This window comes from Anabrus simplex, chromosome 11, assembly GCF_040414725.1.
Source record: "Anabrus simplex isolate iqAnaSimp1 chromosome 11, ASM4041472v1, whole genome shotgun sequence".
Classification (NCBI taxonomy): Eukaryota; Metazoa; Arthropoda; class Insecta; order Orthoptera; family Tettigoniidae; genus Anabrus; species Anabrus simplex.
This window is the reverse complement of record NC_090275.1, coordinates 46,942,175-46,963,084: the sequence shown is the minus strand read 5'-3', so window position 1 is coordinate 46,963,084 and position 20,910 is coordinate 46,942,175. Positions and strand designations below refer to the sequence as shown.

General features: G+C 41.4%; 1 protein-coding gene across 1 annotated transcript in view; it reads right to left on the bottom strand.

Moving 5' to 3' along the window:
- Nucleotides 1-5,290: 5,290 nt before the first annotated feature.
- LOC137502691 (UDP-glucosyltransferase 2-like) overlaps nt 5,291-20,910 on the bottom strand; it is a 39,316-nt gene continuing 23,696 nt past the window's right edge. The window contains exons 5-7 of the mRNA XM_068229652.1: nt 15,147-15,369; nt 7,201-7,420; nt 5,291-5,635 (exon numbers count right to left, since the gene is read on the bottom strand). Of these exons, the coding sequence (XP_068085753.1) occupies nt 5,359-5,635; nt 7,201-7,420; nt 15,147-15,369 (720 nt within the window). The 3' untranslated portion in view covers nt 5,291-5,358. The remainder of the gene's footprint in view (nt 5,636-7,200; nt 7,421-15,146; nt 15,370-20,910) is intronic.

Genomic DNA, 20,910 nt, shown 5'->3' with positions numbered 1-20,910 from the left:
GCATTAAGGGCTGTCACCAAGTGGCAGATTGCTTATCAGTAGCTAACTTGGTCTTTTCTAAAATAAAGGTCTGACACCGTTGTTAGCAGGTTCGAGTGCCGTTGGTCGAAAGAAAAATATGATAATGTTGCTGGCTTTACGTCCCAGTAATTACTTTTATGGTTTAAGGAGACGCCGAGGTGCTGGAGTTTAGTCCCGCAGGACTTATTTTACGTGCCAGTAAATCTACCGACACAAAGCTGACGTATTTGAGCGCCTTCAAATACCACCAGACTGAGCCAGGATCGAACCTGGCAAGTTGGAGTCGGAAGACCAGCATCTCAACCGTCTGAGCCGTCGAGCCACTTAGCCCGGATGAAAAAAATTTCACCATGAGAATGTAGGCCGGCAGGGTAGGAAAGTTGGTGTATACAATTTGTAATCACTAGATTGTGTAGCAAAAGCCTGGATTCGAGTCTAAACTTCTTCGCAGTGTTCAAATGAAGTGAGGGAATATGATGCTATTGATGGTGATTCGGCCGTCGGATAGGGACGTAAAGCATTGAGCAGACCCCTTGGTATTATTCGAGAGGAGTAGGGTACGTGCCGACACCGGGTTTCATCTTTCCCTACCTCATTATCATAATCTCACATCCAGACGCGCAGGCCTCCCATGTGCGTCAGATAGAAAGACCTGCACCAGGCAAGCCGAACACGTCCTCGGACACTCCCGTCACTAATAGGACACGATAAGTAAGTAGGCCTAAGTCGTAAATAATTTCAGAGAATTAGGATCTTCTTTTTTTGCTAGTGGTACAACGTCGCACCGACACAGACAGGATTTAAGGCGACGATGTCCGACTCGTTGGCTGAATGGTCAGCGTACTGGCCTTCGGTTCAGAGGGTCCCGGGTTCGATTCCCGGCAGGGTCGGAGATTTTAACCTTCATTGGTTAATTCCAATGGCCCGGGGGCTGGGTGTTTGTGCTGTCCCCAACATCCCTGCAACTCACACACCACACATTACACTATCCTCCACCACAATAACACGCAGTTCCCTACATATGGCAGATGCCGCCCACCCTCATCGGAGGGTCTGCCTTACAAGGGCTGCACTCGGCTAGAAATAGCCACACGAAATTATATATATTATAGGCGACGATGGGATAGGAAAGGGCTAAGAGTGGGAAGGAAGCGGCCTTGTCCTTGATTAAAGTACACATCGACTTTCACATTTGCCTGATGTGAAAATGGGAAACCGCGAAAAACCATCTTCAGGGCTACCGACAGTGGGATTCGAACCCACTTTCTCCCGGATGCCAGCTCACAGCTGCGCGCTCCTAACCGCACGGCCAACTCACCCGGTAGGAAATTTATTGAACATCTCCCTTCGTAAATTATTCCAATCCCTAACTCCTCGTCCTATAAACGAATATTTGCCGCAATATGTCGTCTTGAGTTTTAACTTTATCTTTATATTGTGATCTCTCCTACTTTTAAAAACACCACTCAAACGTATTCGTCTACTAATGTCATTCTACGCCATCTCACCACTGACAGCTCGGAACATCCCGCTTAGTCGAGCAGCTCGTCTTCTTACTTCTAAGTCTTCCTATGCCAAGATTTGCAATATTTTCGCAACGCTACTCGTGTGTTTTGTTACCAAACATTATCGATTCTGAAAGGGATTCAAACTTAATTTCGGAGTCCCCGGTACAGCGTAATTAGATTCTGATACAAATATAGATATGACTAGCTAATGTACCCGTGCTTCGCTACGGAATTCTACATTGTATTCAGAATTCTAGGTTAAATACTCTACACGTTGTGAATAAGATTATATTAAACTACATAGCTCTTAAAGTTACTCAGAAAAGCGACGGGCAAGTCACCATAGGCCCTACGTATTTTCGCATGTGAAGACTTGGTTAGGAAATTATAATGGCAGGTCCTCTTGCCTACTGTCAGTCACAATCAACTTGGTAAGTTTTCATTATGATGGTAGGCCCACTTGCCTACTGCCAGTCAGTGGAGTTGGGCAGTTTGATGATGGCAGGCACTCACTCTCTACCTGTCTTTTTACATCATCAGAAAGACTGTCTTTGTGGTTTTGCCAACTGAAATCATCATAGGTCATTACAATGAAGTCAACAGAAATGTCGCAGTTACAAGCAATGCTATCATAATTATGAAATACTCGATAAAATAGAAAACCGCTCATTTTCTCATTTTTTAACAGTACTATGCTGCCGATCTAACAGTCCAAAGTTCCCGACCTGGAATGACCAGGCCGCAGACAGCCGTGAACAATCCTCTGCCATTATTCCTTTAAGTGTGCACACTGCTCATTCCAATCAGTGCCACAGAGAAGGAATCAAATGCGTGGAGTACTATGAGAAACCAGTATGTTACGTACCAGTAGTACCAGAAAACCGATGAACCCGAGGAAAGTCATGCTAAAGAAGAAAGTTATCTAACTCCACATTCCCCTGTGGAGGGGGGCGGTAGAATTACACCCACGGTATTCCCTGCGTGTCGTAAGGGGCTCTCAACTTGGGAGCGTGGGTTAGTGACCACGGGGCACTGAGTTGAGTCCTAGCACTGCTTCCACTTACTTGTGCCAGGCTCCTCATTTTCATCTATCCTATCCGACTTTCCTTGGTCAAATCTTGTTCTATTCCAACCCCGACGGGATTAGAACTTTCTAGGCCTAGAGAGTCGTTCGTTTTCACGCCCTTCGTGGCTCTTGTCTTTCTTTCGTTGATATCTTCCTTTTTCGCAGTGTCGGATTCCTTCCATTTTTCTCCCTGATTAGTGTTAAATAAAGGATGGTCACCTAGTTGTACTTCCTCTTAAAACAACAATCACCACCACCACCACCACCACCACATTAACACGTAGCATTTCTCCTCTAATGGTTGGCGTCAAGAAAAGCATCCAGCCGTAAAAGAATAACAAATCTGCTACACACCCTGACCCACAATAAGAAGCGGATAGAGTGGGGAGTAATAGAAACGAGCCCAGTGGCATCACTGCTCGCTTCTCACCAAGGCAGTCCGGGTTTGATTCCCGGCCAATATTTGTGGGATTTACGAAATGAAGTACCACGCCCATTTTCCTGGAGATGAAAAATGGGAAACCACGAGAAATAATTTTCGAGGATGGCCGACGAGGTATTCGAACCCAGCAGCCTACCGAAGTAGCTGTAACTAGTCGTCCGGCAACGCACTGACCTAACCTGCTTGGTACCTTCTCCCAGACATGGAGGCGCAGCTCCATATATGGAGATATTTTAGGAAAATACTGTTTATTTGTTAATGGCTTTACGTCTCACCGACACAGATAGGTCTTATGGCGACAATGGGATAGGAAAGGCCTAGGAGTTGGAGGGAAGCGGCCGTGGCCTTAATTAAGGTACAGTCCCAGCATTTTCCTGGTGTGAAAATGGGAAACCACGGAAAACCATCTTCAGGTCTGCCAACAGTGGGATTCGAACCCACTATCTCCCGGATGCAAGCTCACACCCGCGCGCCTCTAACCGCATGGTCAACTCGCCCGGTGGGAAAAGACCTAAACGCATCATATTTCGTGTTGCAAAACGAGTTTCCCCCAGAAGTGTTATGTAAGTAGGGGCAGTAGCTGCTTATAAGACTTTTTAAAATTACATTGCACTTCGTTTAGCTTACCTTATCTTGGGTGATGACACAACTTATCAAATGACAATTTGCTTGTCAACGCCGGTCGCATCCGGCACGGTTACAGGTTATGCGGTCGCTAGTGGCACGGGTCGCATGCGGCACGGTCGCATCTGGCACGCCACCGTTTCACACGTGTGTAGGATGAGTTCATACTATTTTCGGAAGACTTATCAGAGGCCGATCACCTCACTCACATACTTCCTGCGAGGGAGGAGTGATGTGTAATTTTTAACCTTGTAGCCTCGTATTGCAACAGTCGGGTTTTGAGACAATAAGTGTTATAAAGTATACCATAGTACTCCTGTATTGCGCAAGACATGTAGAATAAGCAGTTTTGACCAATTGTATCTCCTGATTTTTCCTATCAATATCTCGTGATTTTTGGTTTTGTAAAGTTGGCACGTATGCTGTACCTTTTAACTTATGAATAAGCTATCCTGAGTCCACTCATATTTCACTCCCGTACAGCAAAGTTGGTCTGAAAACAAACCCTTGTAAATTTAGTTTCGTGCGGGAATACTTCTACAGAATGCTGTTGATCGCAATTGCGAGCTCACTGCATCAGCTTTGCTGCACCTTGATTCAATTTCACTTATTCTACTAGTCCATTCTGGGAGAATACACATCCTAAAAACTTGACCTGTTCCAATTTTGTATTCCCAACCTGACTTTCAATTCTATTAGGTTTCTTGCCTTTTGACATAACTATTGTCTTGGGAATGCTTTCCGCCGATTTTCAAGTTCCAAGATATTGTATTGCAGGCTTTTACCACAGTCTGCCTTAAGACCAAGTCGTTGGCAGGCCAACCTGCTTACTTCATTTCCACCTTACAAAATTCCTTTCTGCCACGTTATAGCTTACCATACAGTAGGTGATCTTTATTAACTATGCACAATAAAGGTGATTATTGTTAATATTATTATTATTATGTTCTTTAAGTCCCACTATCAACTTTTACGGTTTTCAGAGACGACGAGGTGCCGGAATTTAGTCTCACAGGAGTTCTTTTACGTGCGAGTAAATCTACCGACACGAAGCTGACGTAGTTGAGCACCTTCAAATACTATCGGACTGAGCAGGATCGAACCTGCCACTTTGGGGTCAGAAGGCCAGCGCCTCAACCGTCTGAGCCACTCAGCCCGGCTATTATTATTATTATTATTATTAGGGGCTGCCTGGTCGAAGTGGTAAAGGCGTGCTCGGTTCGCCCGGAAGGACGTGGGTTCGAATCCCCGTCAGGAAGTCGTAAAATTTAAGAAACGAGATTTCCTCTTCCGGAGGTGCATATGGCCCTAAGGTTCACTCAGCCTACACCAAAAATGAGTACCAGGTTAATTCCTGGGGGCAAAGGCGGCCGGGCGTAGAGCTAACCACTCTACCCAATCACGTGCCGACGTTAACAATGGTGGAAGCCTTTACCTTCCACTCCTCCAAGGGCCTTCATGGCCTGTACGGAAGTGACTTTGCTTTGCTTTGCATCATCATTATTACTATCGGTAACATTGCCATTATTAACATTGTAAGTGTATTGTTTGAACACCCGTAGTTAGGGAATTTCAGGAAATAGGACTATTTATGGTAAAATAATATTTTAACAGAATTAAGGTGTTATATACATATTTTACAAATATTAAAATATATGTTATGTATAATACAATATATTTACAGTGTTTATTTCAATTCAGTTTCTCTTTATCTTCTTCTGTGTTTGTTTCTTCGTGAATATTCTTCTACAGCAGCACCAGAGGAGGACAACAGGAAGTAGAATTGCTGCTGTGAGCAGGGCTATCACATCTAGAAGTAGATATTGATACCACGTTAAGTCCACGGCTGCAGAGCGTAGATGGTGTGCTCCTTTGTGTCTTAAGACGTATTCACACCAGTAGACAGCTCTCTCCATGGGACTTTCTGGTTGATCACGAAATCTCGCAGACAGATCACGCATGTTCTTAGCATAGCTGTAATACACAGAACGGTGGAATAAGAATTATAAAAGGCATTTATAAAAGAAACCTACAGACATACCAGTATCTCATATGGTAGGTTAAGTTCATTGAGCTTATTAAATGCCAGTGGCGTATACTGAGATCTACCAAGACTATCGGTGAAGCCCAAATCTCAAATGCGAACGATGGAAATCTAAAGCGCATTGTAATGTAAGCATCTGACACATTGTTCCATTTACAAACCTTGAAAGCATTGAGAAAAAACGTCGCACGTATTTCTGAGAACAAGGCTTCGGACACTGATAGTGCAGCCCAGACTGTCGTCCCTCTCCCCCTGACTCGCCACAAGCGGCATGCGTTACTCATCGTATGTACTTCTTCACCTCATCCTTCTGATAACAGAAGGCTGGTATTGCACTCCCGTTTACTTCTGCATCCTTGTAGGAAGACGGTGCAGTGCTGCTGTTATAGGAGCAATATATGTAGTTTCATTTTTATAGCTAGATCTGCTAAAATGAAATGCAGTCTTTCAGGTTTAGTGTTCTGTTTTGTTGGTTGGAATCGAACCCGTGATCATGGGTCGGACACCATCACCGATCTCCCGAGGAAGCTAATTAAGCAGTGAACGATGGGTACGGCCGCTGTAAAATTCAATATTTTTATTTAATAATAATAATAATAATAATAATAATAATGGTGCATGGCAACTGTATAGGCTTGGTGGTGACCTAGTGAGGATAAAATGACTGGCGAAGACGTCATAAACAAGCAGTCCCCAAGCCAGGGGAACTAACAGTATGAGGGGGTTGATTCTGAAAATTGAACCTGGAACATCGGACCAAAGGCAAACATTCTATCCATTTAGCCACAAAGCTGGACTTCAATTTGCTAAACCTTGGCTACCATCTCGACTGATCAGGTGTTGACAGTAGCAGAGGCCAGGGCAGTAGCTTGTGAAGCAGCCTTGTCAACACAGCAGGCTTCTCCGTTGGCTATTGGCTGCAGCTCAAAACGCTTAAGGCTTGACGTTCACTTAACCGACTATCGGAAAGGGGTAACCTACGTCCGGTGGTAGCCCACGTCTTGAACCCAGCATACGCCACTGTTAAATGCCAATAGCGATAGTTACCGAGCTCGATAGCTGCAGTCGCTTAAGTGCGGCCAGTATCCAGTATTCGGGAGATAGTAGGTTAAACACCACTGTCGGCAGCCCTGAAAATGGTTTTCCGTGGTTTCCCATTTTCACACCAGGCAAATGCTGGGGCTGTACCTTAATTAAGGCCACGGCCGCTTCCTTCCCACTCCTAGCCCCTCCCTGTCCCATCGTCGCCACAAGACCTATCTGTGTCGGTGCGACGTACAGCAAGTAGCAAAAAAATAAAAATAATTAAAAAATAGCGATAGTTAGTTCCTGAAACGACTTCAGTGGTTAATAGTGATGTGTTTTAGGCAATGCAATGAGAACAAACAAGACACATTTCTTTAGAAAAAATTACTGTGTCAGTTAGCAAATCCATATATCTTGGATCAGATACCAAAATAAAAAAAAAATAAAAAAAATGTTTGAGATTTCTCACCTTGGATCATCCAATACTGTCCGTATCGCCTTTAATACTGTTTCTTTTGTGATGTCCTCGTAATCGAGTCTCAGTCCAACTCCATGATCGATGACTTTCTGGATGTTTGTCTGCTGATCCATAAAGAAGGGAATCCCGACCATAGGCACTCCTCTATAAATTGCTTCGTGCGTGCTTAGCAGACCAGAATGTGTGATGAACAGACGTACATTTGGATGAGCTGAAGTGGAAGAATTAATGGTTTCATGCATATTATACAGAACACCAGCAGCCCTTACTTGAAAATTTACAGATATACAGCCTACTATAAGAGGAAGAGTCTGAGAAACGAACTGTCATTCTGATTAACTATATATATATTTCGTATGGCATGAGGATGCATTGTTACAATTTGGTTATTTACAAATATGTACACTTACACGAAAAACAGTTTCATCTATACACACAGAACAAGTACGTAATAAACAAACAATATTTATACATTTGAGCTCATCAATATCTGCATTGCTGCTAAAGCTGAATGTCCAGTTTTGTTATCCAACTCACAGCTTCATCACTGGCCTCGTGGATGTCCTTTATTGTCCCACTGAATCTTCGGAGTGGGCACTCTGTGACGACATGTTGAACGGTCTGAGGCACGTCAGAGCAGTCGCAATAAGGGTCGCTGGTAATCTTCCACTTGTGTTTCCAGAAGTTGCATCTGCCATGTTGAGTTCTGATCCGATTAAGTGATGACCAGATTTTTCTGGGTAAGTTGAAACCAGGAGGTTGCATAACTGGATCCGAAATTAGACGTAATCTGTCAGGGTTTGAAGCTGCCCACCCATCGCGCCAGGCAGTGTTAGTATGAAATTCATCTTGGGCTAGCCTCTTTCCTAGTAACCAAGAAGGGTTCCTAGATTTCAGCCTGAGATCTTCACGTAGGCAGTCTTGATGTATTGGTAGAAGAGGATTGTCACAGCATTTAACCCATTCTTTCTTCAGTGCCATTTGTCTTCGCAGAAGAGGAGGTGGAATATTTGAAAGAACTGGTAACCAATCCAAAGGTGTGGATTGGATGGTTCCTGATATAGTCCTCATTGTATTAACTGTACATTTTAGATGATCAAAACTATTGCAATGAATTCTGCATTAACCGTCTGTGACAGGTTGTTGAACAACTTACAACCAGAGATGGGAAGTAATTGAGTAAAAGTACTCGGATTACTTGTAGAATACAATACTCCCATCCCCTAGTTCTAGATAATCTGAAAGTAGGGAGAGAGTAATTTTATTGTAATCCAATGTTTAAATGCTAACAAATTTCGTAGCAGACAAAGTACTATGAAAAATGTAAAATAAAGCAATTTCTTCAATTGTGCGAAAGTTAAAGGACTAAAGGACCCGGAAAGGTTCCAAATTGTGGCTCTTGGATAGTTTTATCAAACTAAAGAAACAGATTTCGAAAGAACTGCCTAAAATCGCTTGTTTTTTTACTAGTTTTCTGTTTATACAAATCCTAGCCAAAATAATTTATTCACATAATTATTACAAGTAATAAATCTCATTGTAGACCGTATTGGACATCAAATTATGAAACTTAAAATAAGAATAATAGTTAACACCAATACTTATCTTTCCTTATATTTAGGATATAAACATTACAACAGGGGTTGCGAGATGGGACATGTTTCGCTTAACTGTCGTTAAGCATCATCAGCCGAAATAAATCTTAGCCTAAAGTTAGGTCAGGGCCCCGAACCTAGTGTCCTTAAAATATATCTATACAAGAGCGAGATTTAATTGTTTCTTCATTCAAAAGAATATAATCATCATTTTTTGTTATGTATGAACATTCTTTTTAACTGACTGGTAGCAATGAGTTTGATTATTACACTGTCAGCTCTGTGTTGTACCTTATGTTTTTAACCTCTGGCAACACGATTACGTGTTTTTTCACTTAGCCATGATGAACACTCTTATATATTTTCACACTTGTTTTATGTTTGAACGTTCTGATGGACTGACTGGTAGCAATGATATCCTAATGATTTTAATTATTTCACTACCAGCTCCGTATTGCACTTTCTGTTTTTAACCTCTATTTCAGCACGATTGTATGTTTTTCTCTTAGCCAAGTTGTTAACATTCTATGTTTTTTCACACTAGTTTTAAGCCTGTTTGATTTTCTAAATGTAAATGTTGATTCTTAGGGTGCCATATATTTTAAGGACACTAGGTTCAGGGCCCTGACCTAACTTTAGGCTAAGATTTATTTCGGCTGATGATGCTTAACGACAGTTAAGCGAAACATGCCCCATCTCACAACGCCTGTTGTAATGTTTATATCCTAAATATAAGGAAAGATAAGTAGTGGAAAGGTGGTGTTAACTATTATTCTTATATTAAGTTTCATACATACATACATACATACATACATACATACATTATCATTATAGACTGTTATGCCTTTCAGCGTTCAGTCTGCAAGCCTCTGAGAATTTACTAAACGTCGCCACAATCCTCGATTTGCAACTAGTGTTGTGGCCTCATTTAGTTCTATACCTCTTATCTTTAAATCGTTAGAAACAGAGTCTAACCATCGTCGTCTTGGTCTCCCTCTACTTCTCTTACCCTCCATAACAGAGTCCATTATTCTCCTAGGTAACCTATCCTCCTCCATTCGCCTCACATGACCCCACCACCGAAGCCGGTTTATGCGTACAGCTTCATCCATCGAGTTCATTCCTAAATTAGCCTTTATCTCCTCATTCCGAGTTCCCTCCTGCCATTGTTCCCACCTGTTTGTACCAGCAATCATTCTTGCTACTTTCATGTCTGTTACTTCTAACTTATGAATAAGATATCCTGAGTCCACCCAGCTTTCGCTCCCATAAAGCTTTAAGCAAGTTTCATAATCACATAGTTATTTCTGTAATATGCCCTTGGTTCAATATCCTCAGCCGTTTTATCATTTTTTGAAAAATGTCCACACCAAACGTAATATTGAAATGACCTATGCCTTTTAGTGCCGGGAGTGTCCGAGGACATGTTCGGCTCGCCATGTGCAGGTCTTTTGATTTCACGCCGTAAGCTACCTGCGCGTCGTGATGAGGATGAAATGATGATGAAGACGACACATGCACCCAGCCGCCGTGCCAGCGAAATTAACCAATGATGGTTAAAATTCTCCACCCTGCCGGGAATCGAATCCGGGACCCCTGTGACCAAAGGCCAGCACGCTAACCATTTAGCCACGGAGCTGGACACCGAATGTAGTTATAAGGGCTGAAGTGAAACAATGCATTGACTCACATTAGCTCTTGTAGTGGTAGAAAAAGGCAAAACATAAAACACTACATCACACACAAAGATAATATACGAAACTAACTCAAGAACTCGTCGTTGAAAACTAAATCAAAATAATTTATAATTTGGAATGCCATAAACATTCCCGGGTTCTTCCCCAGAGAAAACATAGATAGGTCATAAGAGATATTTTACGGTCAAAGCTCTAAAAAGGGTGGGGAAATATACAGTCAGGTAATTCTGTACTGAATAATAGAATAACACAAGTTCACTTACATTTTAACGAAGATTATATTTGTTTTACAATTACCTTATCTATATGCACAGTTCTTAGGGATCATCAGGATCAGTCCCTGGATTTTCGGGAAACAGAAATGTTAGAGCTTCACCTTCCTAAGTTGCTTTTGAAGAATTTACTGCGCAGTGTCACTTGAACCACTCCTATAAGCAGCTACTGCCCCTGCTTTACGTAACACTCCTGGGGGAACTGATAGTTTTTACAACACGAAATATAGTGATGCGTTTACTTTTCATCCTACAACTTGCCCATATATGGAATGCGCTTCCATGTCTGAGAAAAGGCACCAGACAGGTTATCTCATTGTGTTATGGCTATTTTGGGAGACGGCAGGGTTCGCAGTCCCCGTCGGCCATTTTTCATCTCCAGCCAAATGCCTGGATCAACGAGCTAGAATAACATAGAGGGGCTGTATACCTGACATCAGCGCTCCCTGCTTGAAGCAAGTTGATAAGGGGCAGCCATGTTAACGGTTGTCAAAACAAAGCGAATTGGCGCGAGAGCATATGTTGAGGTGACAGGGAGATCGTGCATGCCAATTTAATTCCCTAAGTTTTAAGAAGTGAAAAGATAGATTCTCGCTTTCAAGAATGCCAGCCGTAAGCTCAGCGTATGGTTGTACTAATCGGAGTAATAAAACCAAGGATATATCGTACTTTAAGTACGTATTACTGAATTATAGCCGAGATTCCTTTTTGTAATTTCTGTTTGTAATTAAATCCATTTTATTGTTTACTTAGCGAAAGTACGGATAGCCACGGTAATTATTTGTCGAATTTTGTTTCAGATTTCGTTTAAAGAACAAGGAATTAACTGAACAATGCGTTGTGAGGGCGAAAAGAGATAAATGGTATCCCACTCAATTCAGTTGCTTATGCTCTGTACATTTCCAGCCCTATTTAATTTCATTCACATTTACAAATAAAGGAAATGGAACGCCCACCACCAAGAAAACGTAACCACAAAAAAATCACTTATTTCGTTCAAACGTACACCAAGTATGATAAATACAGCATTTTACTGCTATTTTTGAAATGTATACAGCCTTTATTGTAGATGTCTGTTGCCTTGGTTTTTAAAACTATGCCACACTTCATAATGGACAACTTTCAAGCTAGTAATCCCAGTATGATATGGCAATGGGGGAAACATGATATCCCCTCTATATTATAATAAATAATTACACTAAACGATTACTGTGGTAAAGTATTCATGGGCCGCCTCTGTGGTGCACTGGTTAGCGTGAGCAGCTGCCACCCCTGGAAGCCCGGGTTCGATTCCCAGCTCCGACACGAAATTTGAAAAGGGGTACGAGGGCTGTAACGGGATTCTATCAGCCTGGGGAGGTCAACTGAGTAGAAGTGGGTTCGACTCCCACCTCAGCCATCCTCGAAGTGATTTTCCGTGGTTTCCCACTTCTCCTCCAGGCAAATGCCGGGATGGTACATAACTTAAGGCCACGGCCGCTTCCTTCTCCCACCCCACAAGGCCCCTGTTCAGCATAGCAGATGCAGCCCTCCCTCACAGTTGTATCCCCCGACCCAATGTCTCACGCTCCAGAACACTGTCCTTGAGGTGATAGAGGTGGGATCCGTCGCTGAGTCCGTGGGAAAAACCAACCGGGGAGGGTAAACAGATTAAGAAAGGAACACAGTACTCATGAGGATGCAATAATTTTAAAAATATTAACAGAATGAGGTTGTAACCTATTATAGGTCCCTTTGATTTTAAGGTTTCCTGTCATAAATATTTATGCCCATCGTTTTTATTCTAATTTACGCTTAACCACAACAGCCAAGCAGGGTAACGCTCTTGTTCCGATTTCGAGGCCTATTCGTATGTCACTGTGCGATGATTTCCAACTACCCTACAATCAACTGATCGTGATGTTAGCCTCGTGCCGCAATATGATGAAGTGGCGGTATTAGCTTTCATGCTTCAAGCTTTCGGCAACGGACTTTAATTCTCCCCCAGCGATTCTAAAATGCGCATTTTCTACACTTTTCGTCATTTAAAAGCCATGCCCCCTTGCTTGTGTGACAACAGGAAACATGGCGGACGTTTGTTCTATTAGGTTCACCCAGGCAGCGCTTCCGCCTCTCTATGTTATTCTAGCTCGTTGGCCTGGATGTTACCTTTCTCATGATGGCCTTAACCACTTGCTTCCCAGTTCTAGCCCGTGCTCTCACAGGGTGTACCGGAAAAATGCAGCTACAGATCTGGTGAGTCGAACATATCGTCGGACACTCCCAGCATTAAAACTAAAAAGTAAAATTTGAAAACGTTCAAGGTAGTAGCATTTATTCAGATACTGTATTTTGAAGTTTCTTGAGATCATGTTACATAATCAGAGCACATTCCAGTATATACAAGATGGAAGGTAACTGATGCATCAAATTAACACAATAGATCTTGGAGAGAGGATCACAATACCGTAATTTTCGGGTGTTTAACCTGCACTGTTACGCTAAGACTTGCGAGGAAGGAGACGAGCTGCTCGACTAAGCGGTATGTTCCGAGCTGTCAGTGAAAAACTGGCGTGGAATAACATTAGTAGACGAATAAGTTTAAGTGGTGCTTTTAAAAATAGGAGAGATCACCATATGAAGACGAAGTTGGAATTCAAGAGGACAAATTGGGGCAAATATTCGTTTATAGGAAGAAGAGTTAGGTATTGGAGTAATTTACCAAGAGAAATGTTCGATAAATTTCCAAACTGTGCGGCCAGTATCCAGTATTCGGGAGATAGTGGGTTCGAACCCCACTGTCGGCAGCTCTGAAGATGGTTTTCCGTGGTTTCCCATTTTCACACCAGGCAAATGCTGGTGCTGTACCTTAATTAAGGCCACGGCCGCTTCCTTCCCATTCCTAGCCCTTTCCTGTCCCATCGTCGCCATAAGACCTATCTGTGTCGGTGCGACGTAAAGCAACTTGCAAAAAAAAATCCAAACTCTCTTAAATTCTAAGAAAAGACTAGGTAAACATCCGATAGACAATCTGCCACTTCAGCCCTAGATACAAATCTAAGGTGATTGATTGATTGATTGATTGATTGATTGATTGATTGATTGATTGATTGATTGATTGATTGATTGATTGATTGATTGATTGATTGATTGGTCACTAGCGGCACGATTTTGGCGTGGTCGCATTCGGCACGGTCGCTTCTGGCACGTGGCACCTGAAATTTGCTATTACCTATCTGGCTGAAGCGAAACCACGCTGTAATAATACACACAAGCAAATATACTACATACACATATGTCGTAAACAGTACCAAAGTCGAGACAAGACATGGTTAAGTTGATAAAGAAACTTCTTTCCATTTCAACTGATTCTCATTATGTCAGAAACTTAGGCCTGCCATAGAATAGAGGAGGTAACGTTCGTTTCCTTGTTGGAGGAGTTATTTTGTCTTGCCTCTTAGACATCCTAATTGAATTCGATACGGTACATAATAACTGGACGAAATAAGACCGTATTAACAAAATGCTGTGTTCGTTATTTCACACCAACTGCTTTATTAAATGCATTATTTGAACATGCCACAATTCCATTTACCTGGTATTATTCAAATAGATGAGGAAAGCAACGGGAAACTACCTCACTCCTCATTTCCCTAGTACGCCTCTTCAGTGATGCCTAGGCCATATATGACAGCTGTTGGCATAGCTGTGGAAGATCAAACCAGCCTTCGGGCTGAATACCCAACATACACATTCAAATAGATTTACAATCGTACAGAAAAAGAAAACATGATGTACTTATTCTCGCAAATGTAACAGTAATGATATTCACAACACGGCAGGTGCAGTACGTATAATCTCGCAAGTTCCAAAGAAAGAAGTACGCCTACATATTGCCACCATGCGAAATGACCGGTAACTGTAAGCCAAGGCCTCTCAGGGTGCATGCACCAGTGCATTGCGCAGCGCAAGGTGCATAAGACGACTTCGCCAAGTTGACCAGAGTGCAGAACCCCCACTCCCGATTTTGAGCAATAGCTCTGTCTGTCTCTTTCCCGACGCCTGTCTCGCTCGCTCCGCCTGTTTCTCCCTTCCTCACTCGTTCTGCAGCGTCCACCATCGGAGCCGAGTTGAGCCGAGACAAAACGCTGGACCGAACCGAGCCGAGTCCGTGCACAGAGCCTCTGCGCCTCGTTTTGCACGCGTGAGATTTGGGACGATTGAGAGGCCGTGTTGTAAGACGTCGTATCGGCAAGTCGGGTTTCTAAGCAACACTGAATCGAACGCAGCAGTTAGAAAATAAATATAAATCAGTACCTTCAGTATTAATAAGGGAGAGAGTAAGGTTGTTCCCTGTTTGTATTCGCTTACATGCCGAATAGTATAAATCTTACCGAGAATGTCTCTTTGCGATAACCACTTCCTCACAATAACATTTTTGGGTTGTCCTGGTAGAGAATCAGATTCCCATTTCCACAATACTTTCTGTGGTAATTCAGCAAATGCACTCAAGAGGGCCTCTCTTTTATCTTTCCTCAGTTTATCACTTCGAAGATTAGTTCCCAGGCTGAAGTAAATCACACCTTCTTTAGCTTCATCCAGGAAGTTTTTTAAATCCTGTGAAGAAAAAAAGACACTTTTTAGATTAAAATATGTGCATGTTTTCACATTTAACTGTAGTTATCGGTTATTTTACATCTGCACAGAAACTTTCTAGTTATTTATCAAGTCACTTGTGCACAGGCTCATAATGGTGCGGTACAGTTTATATTGTTTTAGTAGCAGTTTGAAACCAAGTGATTATTTAAAAAACATTCATTTTCACGTGCATCACACCAAAAAACATACAAACAGAGTACTAACAAAATAAACGGTGTTATAAGACGACTAACATAAAATGGCTAACAACAAAACAGTCACGAGCATTATTCGATGGTATCAAGCCTGCATTTGGTATTTCTTTATCTTTTGATATTGCCGGGAAGGTAGTTTTCTGTATATCTTCAGACAGTCTATGGTATAGAACTGTAAAATAGTGCCATAATTAGGGTTACTATATTATGAACCGCCAAAATTAGGACACCCTCAACGGGATTGACCAACACGCTCTTAGGACTGCCGAATCCCGAATGAAACATTATTAGTTCAGTTTTATGTTGTCAACTAGCTATGTTTACGTAAAAAACAAACAAAATAAAGAAAATTACACACATCGCACATACAGTACCTACTACACTTCAGAGCCTATGTCTCCTGGGTATTTCTCACTGGACTGAATCTTTTTAAAAGTTCTTTCATTTGACACAAATATTTAAAATAGTTTTTGCAGTTCACATGTGTAAAATTAAATTTTACCATTGCAATCCCTTTTACAGAATCAACTGTCGGTCTGCTCTCCTTTCTCCACTGTGCCTGTATTAAGGAGAACTATCGCAACTATCTCTAAGCTAGCTAAAAATATCTATATATCTATTGTAAGCAATGTAAATCGATATTTTCGGTTTTACTAGCAAACAGATCGATTTTAAGCGAATAGCAAACGGTGTAATTCAATAATCGATATAAATTTATTTAACTTGTTGACGATACGAGATGAAAACAAAAATCAAAAGATCTTACTTTCTAAAAATAAAATACGTGGACGCCATATTAAACGTCGAAAACCCGGACATGTCCGCATAAATGTGGGTATATATAGTGCTATTAAAACAATGTGCGTGTTCTGACAGCTCAAGGCGTGGTAGTAGGAGGTGGCAGTTACTATGGCAACCAGTACACGCCTCCCGTTTCAGCCAATCCCAACTCGACATGCGCTCTCCCTTTTCCTACCCCTGCTGTCTTAAAGCTTTGTGAGGCGGTCGGTCCGAGTACCACGTTGCCAATATAGTATACCGTAGCACATGTGGCTGGGCTAACAATGTCTACTTTGAGAGATATCATTGTCTGTATAGTGTGTTTTCGAAATCAACTCAATATTATAGTGCTATTGTGTTCATGTTAATAAAGTGTATCGTTATCGAGGCTGGCATTCTAGTGTAGTGTAAATTATAGTATTGTGTAGCATAGTGTAATTTTAACACCGTCTCATTTACTGAACTCAAAATGTTGCAACCCGTTCATAGCGCCGATAAACGACGAGGGCGACGAAGAATGTATTCACCTCGAGTAAAGGCAAGCGTAATGGGGGGGCATGGCTTCGCTGTTCGTGGTCAAACTCGCGATATGGTATGTGCCTTAGGAGAATATTTTGAGGCTTAAAGGGAAAATGGAGGCCCACTGATAGACGTTAACAAAGTTGTAGAAAGAACAGCAGCAGCTTTAAAAATTTCTCAAGCTACAGTAATTAGAATAGGGAAAGAAAAAGAAAATAAATAAAAGGAACCTTGGGAAGAAGGTGAAGGGGAAAGAGAGGGAGTGGATGCATCTGGACCATCACATGACAGATTATCAACACCGGGCAAAACCCGACTGATTAAAGCCTATGAGGAAGGGGAATGAGGAGTTTGACTTACGATATTTGAGCTGATAAAATTACTGCTGAGCCATCTTGGAATAATAGCAACGATATTTAACGTTTTTCTAACTCTTTCATGATCGCCGTTAATGGATATTATTTTCTGCAGAGCCTAGCGCAGAACGAGAGATGTTAACCGTGATGTAGGAACTCCTGCCGGATCATGTGGCAACACAGCGTTCCCACTCCTTTGTTCGGCGCCACGTGGTGCGAACTGTCAGAACACGCACATTGTTTTAATAGCACTATAGTAACCCCTAGCGATAATGAATTGTGTCCATATTTGTAGGAACAAGTAATTATTACGCAGAATATTTTATAGGAGTTCTTGTGTTGTGATTGTGTAATCTGAATGTACATGCTATGTTAGTGTAACTTGAGTAGAGTTGTAGAGACCTCTGCGAGAATCAAATTGTATTTGCTCTTCACTCACATTGACAGCTGTACCGTATCTACGCGACAACAATTCATGATCATGTTTCAGCGTGGGATCAGTATAGAGCTTGCTTTACATTCGTGGAAAAATGCTAGTGGCTTTACGTCGCACCGACACAGAAAGGTCTTATGGCGACGATGGAGAGGAAAGGCCTAGGAGTTGGAAGGACGCGGCCGTGGCCTTAATTGAATCGTTTGTTTCCAAAACGACACTTCTCCAACGTACCAAATTGTTCAGAAAACAGGAAAAACTGTCTGTAGTGTGTAATGTCATTTCTATCCTTCCGATATTTATTATGCTTATTCTACTGTTGAAATGACTATGACAGATAGGTTGTTTGTATGAATTAGTCCAATACGTTCCTTTACAGACTTTGTTGAAAATGGTGGAGACGTGCTGTTTCTGCAACAAACACCATTAATGAGAATATAAGGAAGTATAACATTGATTTTAACGTCATTTCAATTTCAAAAGGAACTTTATTAAATAAAGTACAAATTTTGTGCCGAGGAAATACAGTGTTTAAACCCATTATTTAATAGTTATTTGTAAGACTTACTTATTTGCACATATTATGGTTATACCACATTGTATAGAAAAATGAACAGAAGAATACTCCTTTTATGTCCCTTTCCAAAGTTCAAAATATATATCAAACAAAACAACACAATATAATACAAATAACATGTAAGTCTCTTATCTTTGAACGATGCTTCTCACTTCTATTGCACTGATGTTGTCCATGCAAACAGTTCATTATAAACCTCATGGTGTTCTTCAGGTATATAAGATTCCAACTTCTTTATGTCTGCTAATTTCTTTTCATTTAATGGAACATAGCCTTGTGGATAAGCAAGTCTAGTTGGTAATACAGGGAGACGGGTTGCAGAAATACGCAACTTGAAAGTATGAACGCACAGTCCATCAATACAGTATTTTCCTAAGACATGATTTGCCTCATACTGAAACTCCATAAATTGATTTATATGAAACGCGACTTTTGCATCTCTTTTCACACCTCTTCCTAGCGACTCAAGTGAAGTAAAAACAACACCTCTCCAGGATAAGTGTTCTTTCTGCACAAAACGGAAACTTTCATTCGCGACTGACAGGCAGAGATATATGGTAGAAGTGTTTTTTCTCCACAAAAAGGTAGCCCTTCGTGCATTAATCATGACAGTATTAATAACTCATATAGTGTCAAAAAGTGGAGAAGTGCTGTTTCTGCAACAAACGATTCAATTAAGGTACAGCCCCAGCATTTGCCTGGTGTGAAAATGGATTCCAGACTATAGAGGCATATTCTATTACTGTTCTAACTAGTGAATGATATACCTGTATTATCGCTCTGGTATTTTTGAATTTTGTTTGCGTTTCTCATTGTTAATCATAGGTTCCGATAGGCCTTATTTACGGCGTTATTTATGTGTATATTGAACTGAAGTTTATTATCAAATATCACTCATAAATCCTTTTCTGCAACTCGTTTTAGGCTGATACCGTTCATTTCATAAGAATGGATTTTTGATTGTCTTTTTCCAGTACAGATCATTGATTCGCATTTCTTAACATTGAATTGAAAGGAATTGTGTTTTTCCCATTCAACCAGTGCTGTGAGGTCTTGTTGTAATTTTTAGTTATCTTTGTTTGAACTAATCTGCCTGTAAATCATCGCGTTATAGATATGCCGTCTTACTAATAAGGACTCCTTATACAGCCGTTTAATACTTGCATAGTTATACTTTGAATACATCCTGTATAAGCGTTGCATATTTTTGTTACTAATAAACGTGGTATACGCATTGTATTACTATACTGCACATATACACTCGTTCGAAGCCGTAGGAATCTCTTCCTGCAGTTCACTGACGTATTTCTTCACGTTCATGGTCGCTTTTGCTGATTAGGCCTCTCTGTATGAAAAACCTACAACCTGTTGTCCAGTCATTGACCGGATCAGCGATGGAATGAATGAAGCCCCCATCATGAGGCGAGGATAGGAATTGTGCCGGCTGCCGAGGCCTGTCGCACTCCTCTGGGACAATGATTTATGACTGACAGATGGAATGAAATCATAATTGAGAGTGTTTGGAGAGTGTTATTGGAATGAAAGATGACAGGGAAAACCGGAGTACCCGCCTCCGCTTTGTCCAGCACAAAACTCACATGGAGTGACCGGGATTTGAACCACGGAACCCAGCGGTGAGAGGCCGACGCACTGCCACCTGAGCCACGGAGGCCTCTAGGCCTATCTGTATATAAATCTGAATGTATCGGTTGAAATAGGTGAATATCCAGTTATGCACAGAATTTCAAGCCGCATCTAATTCAACAAAAATAATGTTAAAATGTAATCGAGTGTGAAAATATTAATATAATCGAAAGTTACGTTAAATAAAAAATCTTTATTGCATGGAACCTATCATGTCATAACTCCCATTTCGTCTTCATTATGTTTGTAATTTTTTCACTGCTGGTAAAGAAACATTTCGGCTCAACGTAGGTAAGTTTGATTTTAAATTTGACTGATAAAAACAATTATTATGCCTCTTTCCTTTTTACATTCATGTTCAGAAACTGCTATGCGCAAGCACGAAAAGGTCAGTTGCTACCCATCGTCGCCATAAGCCCTATCTGTGTCCGTGTGACGTAAAGCCAATTGTAAAAAAATATATATTTCATTGTAATTATAATTTCAACGGGAGATAATATCAGCTTTCCTTTCGCCTGACAAGCTTTCGTCTGTGTTGTGTAATTTATTATGTGAATGCAATTAACCTGCCCCGTGGTTTATTTGTGATAATAGTTTTTTGAGATTTTGATTCAATGCTGTATAATACAATTTTCACCAGGTCTCAACAAACCACAAGGCAGGTTAAATACGCTTAATAAATAACATAACAAAAGAAATAATTTAGCACAGTGAAAGGAACGTTGGTATTATCTCCCGTTGAAATTACGATTAGAATTGAATATTTTTTACAATTGGCTAAACGTCGCAACCGGCACAGATAGGACTTACGGCGACGATGAGACAGGAAAGGGCTACGCGTGGAAAGGAAGCGGCCGCGGCCTTAATTAAGGTATAGCCCCAGCATTTGCCTGGTGTGAAAATGGGAAACCACGGAAAACCATCTTCGGGGCTGGCGACAGCGGGATTCGAAATCACTATCTCCCGGGTGCAAGCTCACAGCTGCGCGCCCCTAAC